This window comes from Mustela nigripes, chromosome 4 (genome assembly GCF_022355385.1).
Source record: "Mustela nigripes isolate SB6536 chromosome 4, MUSNIG.SB6536, whole genome shotgun sequence".
NCBI lineage: Eukaryota > Metazoa > Chordata > Mammalia > Carnivora > Mustelidae > Mustela > Mustela nigripes.
The window spans coordinates 90884306-90893697 of NC_081560.1; the positions used below are offsets into that span (position 1 = coordinate 90884306).

At 37.8% G+C, this 9392-nt stretch overlaps 1 gene segment (V, D, J or C); it reads right to left on the reverse strand.

The window, feature by feature from the left end:
- Positions 1–2110: 2110 nt before the first annotated feature.
- LOC132016343 (T-cell receptor gamma chain C region C10.5-like) overlaps positions 2111–9392 on the reverse strand; it is a 19745-nt gene continuing 12463 nt past the window's right edge. Inside the window, 3 exon segments of the C gene segment in view lie at positions 2111–2253; positions 4346–4381; positions 7200–7529. Of these exon segments, the coding sequence occupies positions 2111–2253; positions 4346–4381; positions 7200–7529 (509 nt within the window).

Below are 9392 nucleotides of genomic sequence, written 5' to 3' on the forward strand. Positions count from 1 at the left end.
TAAAAGTCCTGATTTTGTGCGCGGTTGCTCCGCCGCTTGCCGGGAGCCGGCCCCTCCCCCCGGGGTCTATCTTCCTGTCGCTTTGGATTCACTTCTCCGCCGGTCCTACCTTTCAGAAAGTGGTTGATTTTCTGTTTCCAGAATTGCTGTTCTTCTTCTCTTCGATCTGCCGATGGATTTTCAGGTGTTTGCAATCTTTAGAGCTGAAGCAGTCTCAGCTTGCTACTTCTCCGCCATCTTGACTCCTCCCTCCTCTCTTAGAAAGTTTTAGAGTCACCTGTAAAATACTTTGGAGCTAAGTGTCCCTGTATACTGACATATAAAGAGTTCAAGGATACATAAATGAGAAGTGCAGAATATTGTATGTTGTATACTCCCTTTGTGTTAGAAGGAAGAAAATTAGTTCATGTGGATTTGTTTTTTATATGTACATTCATATTGCATAAATAAAAAATTGGAGCGTTGCACAAGAAACTAAAGTGTGACCTGTAAGTGCCGGGGAGGTTGATACAGTGGTTGAAGGAAGATTTCCCGTTTCATTTTTAGAGTGTTTTGATTTTGGAGCCATGTGAAGTTGTACTCTTAAGAATTTTAGAAGCGGGGGTGTCTGGGTGGCTCAGTGGGTTAAAGCTTCTGCCTTGGGCTCAGGTCATGATCCCAGTGTCCTGGGATCTAGCCCCACATCAGGCTCTCTGCTCAGTGGGGAGCCTGCTTCCTCCTCTCTCTCTGCCTATCTGCCTACTTATGATCTCTATCTGTCAAATAAATAAATAAAATCTTAAAAAAAAAAAAGAATTTTAGAAAAGTCCTGGCATGCATAGTTCTTCAGCAACACTTTCTGATTAATTTTACATTTCTTTGACAACCTATATTTTTTTGTAGATGCATACTACTCCATCATATAATACCATTTAATTATTTTTTAGTTTCTTACTGGCATTTGAGTGAATTTGGGACCTTTGTGAATGGTACTATGGTATCACACATAAATCTTAGTGCATACCTTTTGTATGTGTGGGGCTGGGTGGGTGTGTTAACTATTATTTTTAAAGGAGAGCTGCCAACAGTAGATGCTAATGCTGCTGAGGACTCCCATGTATCCCCAAAATTAACTCTTCTCATCCACACAACCCCAGGAGACAGGACACATTTGACAACTCTATTTGACAGATGAGAAAATAATGGCACAGAGAGTTCAAATAGCTGTAGACCAAAGATTTCAATCCAGGCACTTGGGGTTCAGAGTCCAAGCACTTAACCCCTCCCCCACCCTACCTTTCCAGTGTTAGTGCTGCTGTCATGGGATTCTTGTGAGATCAGGAACATGGTGACGGTGACATACTGGGACAGGTCTGAGCACACCTGCCAGTCATGCGACAGGTTATACTGTCACCACTGGAGCGTCTTTAACCAAATGAGTGAATCTGCTGACCTTTGAAGGAGAAATACCAGGGCACCTTCACTGGCTGTGGCTCTCTTACAGCTGGTGCCCCCAAAAAAGGCATCATAAGGACTACCTCAGAGAAAAAATTAGAAATGTGGAATTGACCATTATTACAATCACTGCTGAATTGGAAGGCTCAGTTGTCATCCTGTCCCTCACCTTGGACTCTCAGATTGCACCAAGTGAAAGTACATAGAGGCCAAAGTAGACATTTAATTGTTTTTATTGTAAAACAGTACAAAATTCAGGTAGCAAAGATTGCAGCTTATGTGTAGAATAAAAGGCTTCTTTTATTCTTTTATTCTTTGGATGTGCAGAATAAAAGGCTTCCTGGCAATTATCTGATTAAAGAGCCCCAGGGGACAGAAGCTGCATGCTGGCTGTACTCAGGCACGGGGACTGGGTGGCTGAGGAGCTAGTGGACATTAAGGAGAGAGGCGTGCTGATGCCCCTCTAGATGCCCCCTGGCCCCGCCCTGGAGTCATGGCAGAATTTGTTCTTGCTGCAGACTGAAAATTGCTGTTTGCCCAGTGATTTGTAAACCCATTCTGCAGAAATGACACAATTGAAAATGCATGCATGAACTGAAATAAAGCTAACCAAGAAAGAAAGATTTTTAACGACAACAGCCAATGGAGAAAAGTGGATCCTTGGTGCCACCATGTGCTAGGAACTCTTCCCATTGCCACCGAGTGCTGGTCTCCCAAACAGATAGATGGTGGTGATGGTGGAGGAGATCAGGCTCTTGAAGTAGAGGAGGAGGTAGGTGTAGCAGGCAGAGGTGGTCTTGAGCTGTAGCTGCAGGGTGGCTAAAAGAGGTCATTTATTAGTTTCACATTATTTTGAAAGACCAGGTCTTATTAATGGGGGGGTCACATATTTCTGAATATCTAGGTTGAAGGACACCCCCACCACAAAACAACCAGAGAGTGAATATCTATCCACCATTGCCACCAAGACAACTCAGAATCCAACTTGTACATCAAGTCAAACAACAACCTCTGGGAAATTCACTTAGAACATTCTCAAGTATTAAAAAGTAAGATTAGGTCTTAGATGGATGAGTCAACCTGAAAAAAGCACTGGTGGTAGGCAGCTTTTATAATTTCTTTACTCCTACCATGTCTGTAAGTAATAATATTAACACATATGCTTTAACCACTAACTAAATGGCAGATATTTAATTTTAGAGGTTTGTGTGCAAAGCTCTAATCTTATTTAAGTTCTCAATATCTATGAGATTATTTTCATTTCCATTTCACAAATAAATTGAGAACAGAGAACTAATTTGCCTGATGTCAAACAGTAAGTACCAAAAGCCAGATTTTATCCCAGCAACATAATATTCAAGAACACATATACCTACTCTGTAATTCTGAACCTCCACATTCAATAAACAGCCCTGACAACAAAGAGTTAAGCATAAATATAAAGATACGAATTGTTGATTTATTTTTATTTATTTATTTTTAAGATTTTATTTATTTATTTGACAGATAAGCCACAAGCAGACAGGGAGCCAGCCAGAGAGAGAGAGGGGAAAGTAGACTCCCCACTGAGCAGAGAGCCCGATGCAGGGCTCGATCCCAGGACCCTGGGATCATGACCTGAGCAGAAAGGAGAGGCTTTAACCCACTGAGCCACCCAGGCACCCCCGAACTGCTGATTTAGAATCATCTCAGCCATTACATATTGTGCATCAATGAGATTCCTATCAAGGGTACAATCAATGGAAATTTGATTGTGTTCATAGTAGGTTCATGGTTGATTGTGTTCATGGAGGGTAGATCAGTAGGGCTAGAGTCAATGGTCCTAGTCACATTCTTTGTACATATGCAGGGAGAAAGGGCTAGAAACCAGTACTTAAAATGTATCAGCTAAATGTAATACCCTATGCTAGACATTCCACATATGTGACATCATATCTTCAGTAACTGAGTGAAGTGATACTCATGTTATTCCTCGTTGGCTCAGAAATGTTAACTACTGTACCCATATTCATGCAACTAATATTTAAAAGCCAGTTGTTAATGTCTAGTCTGTGGCACTTGAAGCCCTGCACTCACTGACCCTCCCCCCATGTGTACACCTGTCTCAGGGCCTTAGCTTTGGGATTTCTTGCTCTATGATTACATCATAGAAGAAGAATAAAAAACTGAGTAAGTGTTTGTATTGTTGATTCAGAAGTTCTGGGTTGATGCCCCAGATCTCGCTGTGTGGCACGGTTCAAGGGACTTAATTAATTTCAGTTCCTTGCCCTCATGTGTAAAACAGGAATAAAATCCTTCACAGTGAGTGTTAGGAGAATTAAACAAAATGCACTCTTGGTGCAGCATAACACCTTCTGTATGAGAACCTCTTGGTGTTCATGTTATTACTCACCATCAAGAACTAAGATTTAAAAAAGCACTAGAAGCAACTTAATACCAGGTTTCCTTAATCAGTAGAAACAAAGGTCCCAGAAATGAAGTCCATTGTTGAAAGAATTCAGATCACATCATTGTACCCCTAACTTATAGTCCTCTCACACCCAAATAGCATTTGCTGTGTGAAGATGACTTCACATAACACTCAGTCTCTTTTGCAAGATCCAGCTATTCTGAGGTTTCTACCTGAAGCCAGGGGAGTTCAAAAGTTAAGTTGATCAGGAAGAAAAAAATGCTACAGCATAACATAAAGGTAAACATAGACAAAAACTTACCATCCTCAGGGCACCTGGGTGGCTCAGTGGGTTAAAGCCTCTGCCTTCGGCTCAGGTCATGATCCCAGGGTCCTGGGATCGAGCCCTGCATCGGGCTCTCTGCTCAGCAGGGAGCCTGCTTCCCCCCCACCCCCTGCCTCTCTGACTACTTGTGATCTCTGTCAAAGAAATAAATAAAATATTAAAAAAAAACAACTTACCATCTTCAATTTTTGTAGAATCAATAGCAGTGAGCTCTAAAATAAATGAGAACAAGTATTATTCAAATATTCATACCTACTATTAGACAAGTATCTGTGTTGTGGATAAATGGATAGGTAGATGATAAGTAGATAACAATTAGTAAACAGAGAGGAGAGATCCATTGCAAATATGAGCCCCACACTTCCTGAAATGTTTGGTCTGATTCTTTGTAATTCAGTAGATCAATTCATATATTGTATTTCTGCACATGAAGTTCTGCTGATCTGTCCTCCATGTCCAAACTCAAGGGGTCTGTGGACCTTAGCTAACATATTACCAGGCCAAGGGCAAGGAGTTATGAGTACAGCAACACTCAAGGTTGCTTTCCAGGCTAAGGGCTAATGATTCTGAATTTCTGATTCTTTGGAGATAAACACATAAAAGAAATTTCCGTATGAACAGACTCAGCTTGATCATTCATTGAGTAGCCAACTTGTCCCACCATTGTTAGCACTAATTATTTCTTGACATCATGTATTTCCTAAGAAAGTTCAAAGGATAGGGGCACCTGGGTGGCTCAGTGGGTTAAGCTGCTGCCTTCAGCTCAGGTCATGATCTCGAGTTCCCGGGATCGAGTCCCGCATCGGGCTCTCTGCTCAGCAGGGAGCCTGCTTCCTCCTCTCTCTCTCTGCCTGCCTCTCTGCCTACTTGTGATCTCTCTCTGTCAAATAAATAAATAAAATCTTAAAAAAAAAAGTTCAAGGATAATAAATGCAAATTATCATATAACATCGTGGCTAAAATGAGGGTATTCAGGAAAGACAAAGGAGTGAATTTGACCTCCTAAAGTTGCAGAAAATTTGGTATCGGCCCTTTCTTGCACTTTATTTTATTACTTTTAAAATTATTATTTAAATTCCAGTTGGTTAACATATAGTGTAATATTAGTTTCAGGTGTACAACATAGTGATACAACACTTCCATACATCACCAGTGCTCATCACAACTAATGTCCTTTTTACTAAAATCTCCCACCCAGGAAAGAATACTTCTTTCTCAATCAAGCTTGGTTGAAAGCTTGGACCAGATAGTTTTACCTCTTCAAAATCACTTTTTCAATTTGGGCTTCCATGTTCTATATATTTTTAGTTTTCATCAAAAACAAAAAGAACAAACAAGAAATAGCATTAGAAATTTGCTGAGGATAAACATTAACAAGATGGCCTCACTAGCTTTTTTTGCTATGAGAAGACCTTGGGAGACATTCCTTTCATAATTTAATTCCCAAGTAAAACACATCATAAAGAACACATCATAAGAACTTCTCCTTTTGTTATAATCATCACCATGGGATGTTACTATAGTATATTTTCACATTGATCAGTATAAAAATCAATACCTAAAGGACTTCAGCCCAGTGGTTACATTAAACTTATGCTTAGCTCATTTGCCTCCTCTCTGTTTCTTAGTTGTAGAAATAAAAAGAATTCAGATTGTTTTCAGTCTCACTTCAGTTATTTTAGGGAAGAATATACATAAATACAATAAATATATGAATAAATATATACATGTTATGTCTTCAAAAACAAGCATTTTCAGACATTATTGTGCTGCTTCTTCACCATATGCCAGGAAAAAGGGAAGATAATTGTTCCACCCCAATTTGATTGTTAGAAAAACTAAAGATCCAAGAAGATAAAGAATCACCTCAGCAATTCAGAGTGGTATACTGCAATGGTCTTTGCACATCTTGTTAGTGTTTGTCCCCTGCTGCTTCCCAAGGGCTTGTGAACCACAGCGAAAAGTACAAACTGGTACCTTCTTATGGGCCCTCTGGGTCTTGGTCTGTGATGTTAATGCCAGCACTTCACTGAGTCTAGTGGGTTACTGGATCACCGCAGGGCCAGGGCGCATTCAGCCGTCTGCCCACACTGTCTAAATATATCCAGTATCTGCACCAATGAGGTTCATTTGGGACACCATGCCTGAATCACAAGTGACCCAGAGTGATTAGGAAAAGCATGTTCTCTCTACTGTAGTGATCCTCCTTGGGACAGTAGTTCATCCTGCATCCCTCCCCGGCCTGGGACACACCAGGACTGCAAGAATGCTGCTGAGCAGCTTTACCAAAGGTAAGAAATATGTTCATTGGGTTGAATGAAGAATATATGTACACATTAGCCTCATTCAATCTTCAATTACCAAATTTCACCTTATGGCGTATATAAAATTCAAATCTAAAAAACCCAAGACCATACTAAAACTTCAGCTCCCAAATTATTCTGTTTTTTGTTTGTTTGTTTATTTGTTTGTTTTGTTTGTTTTTTGTTGAGTTGGGATCTGGTTCTATCAAATGAATAGCATCTTGTCACCAACTCATCGTTGATGGGTTATACCTTGAGTAGACCAGGTTGAAGTGAGAGGGACTTTGACTTCTGAGTAGAACATTATTGAAAGGTGTATAATTGTTTTTATTTCCTGACTAAGTATGATCGTCAAAAGTGGACTCTCTTTTTAAACATATATGGTGCGCTAATTTGCTATATACTTTCATGTGTATTTTTTCATTTAATCTCTACAATGACCCTAAAAAAATCGTTGTGCCCTTCATATTTTGGATGATAAACTGAAGCAAGAAAGAATAAGTGAATTTTTCTTTTCCTTTTTCTTTTTTAATATTTCAAAGCCCATATTATTTCAATTCACTGGGGAAATAGCAGGACATTTATACTGCCTTTAAAGGTAACAACATTCAGAGATAGTTCTGAATGTTTCTTTGTTTCTTTTCATTAATATTTAACAGAAAAGGTGTGGTATTTCCTTTGGAAAAAAATAGGTAATGGGAGGTTATATCTCCATATATGCACATACCTCTTTTCATTGAACGAAAAACAATCTCTTCATCAATCCCTCTTTTATTACTCTCGTGTGTGATGATACATTTTTGTTCTTTAGCCAATGACTCTCTAGCCACGGTCAGCCAGCTGAATTTCATGTATGTGTCCTTAGTCTTCATGGTGTCTCCCTGCTGGGATTTCAGAATTCTTTTGCCATCCTTTTCTTTCCAATGTATCTTGATAACTTTGGGGAAAAAATTCTCAAGAAGACAAATATATGTACCGGACATGTGGAATTTTATTTCAGCAAGTGAAGGGGAAAAAATTATGGGCTTGGGGAATTTGTCTGCATCAAGGCTTTTGTCTGTAGGGGAAAATAGAATATCAATTAAAAACATTAAAGACAATTAAAGACAATAGCAACTAAAGACATTAGAAAACACATTAGAGAAATACAAACATCGTGTGGTTTGGAACTCCTAGTACAGAGTGAAGTGAGGGGGGGATTTGCTCTAGAATTAGTGCTTATCATGGTCTTTGATCCACAGTGGGTTATGAGATATTGATTGTTCTTATTTTCAGTGGGAAAACAGATTCAATAAATCATATAACTTGCCCAAAGTCACAGCTAGTAAGCCTTAGAGTCTGGATTAAAATGTGAGATTTTTGAAACAGTACACGCTCACTTTCTGAATGGGTTCTACTAACATGTATTTGGCCATCTATCAAGTTGACATTTAACTCTTCAAATATGGATCCCATGCCCACTCTGAAGTAGTGGAGGTCTCCTTCTTAATTCCTGATTTTATAAAATATCTCAATCTCACATCTGAATGACTCCAGGGTTTTAAGTAAGACAATGTTTAAAACTGTACTTCCCAATTATTTATAATGCCTTGAATTTAGAAGCAAAGGGGCAGTATTTCAAAACTGCTATTGGAAAGCTTATTTTCAGGAATGCTTTTATATTAACTTTATCAAGTAACACACTTTTCAGAATTTTGTTTTGTTTTGGAAAATGTTCATTGAAAACACATTTTACATTGGAATTTCATTTGTACTTTAGGTATAACTAAGAAGACACCCTAAAAAGAAGACACACTGTGAAGAATTTGGACTCTCAGCATCTCCCCTCAAAGTTGAATCTGCTCTAGAACACTGCTAAACATTTTTAGAATGCCATAATATTCTGTAATTTCACCTGCTGGATAAAATAGATATATAACTAGTAGTATAAAAGTTATGATTCCAGACTTTTTTAAAATAATGTCAAAATATTTAACAAAACATCATAGTTTTAAAGGATGTGTCACTTGAATGTTGGTATGTTACTTGATTATACATTTACTATTAAATTAATGATTGAAATTACAAATGTTAGAAACATTTTAAAATTGATTTCCAAATGAAATTCAAGTATTTTTCTGATATTCTCTTTGAGCTAGTTTGAAGTTAGTTTAATAATTCAATTTCTTAAGGAGAGAGGAGTTGGATTTCTCATTTAAGAAGAGAAGGAAAAAGTTCTTTTGGGAGAGATTCTTAATATTGTTGTTTTTTTTTTTCCAAAAAAATTCATGAGAATTTCTACCTTTGTAGCAAAACTCCTGATTTCCATATTAATTCAGTAAGAAAACAATGAGTTCTTATTCAAGGTATAAGTAGAATTAGATGATAACGTACTTATTTTAAGTTTATACATCTTGCTTGCAGTGCAAATAGTATTTTATTGATTATAATAGTAAGACACTGTGTATTGCTCCAACCATACACTTTGTTTTTAATTTAAAAAGCATGTTAAAAATTAATTTTTCAACTGCACATAATAGTTACATAATTTTAACCTCTACTCAAACATTAAGGAATCTAATTTTCATCTTAGAAACTTTGTATTTTTTTTAATAGGAATACTTCTGATTCATTATAGTAAAGAAATTGAAAATCAAATGATGAATTTGAAAAGTTTCTAGACAGTAACACACTGTTTTTTATCTTCTGTCCCCTTATTTAGATTCTTGGTGTTTTATTCTTTGGATAAAATATGTCTTTTGATGCCTGCATAGTATTCCATTGGAATACTATGCAGGCATCAAAAGAAATGAAATCTTGCCATTTGTGACGATGTGGATGGAACTAGAGGGTATCATGCTTAGCGAAATAAGTCAATAAGAGAAAGACAACTATCATATGATCTCCCTGATACGAGGAAGTGGTGATGCAACATGGAGGC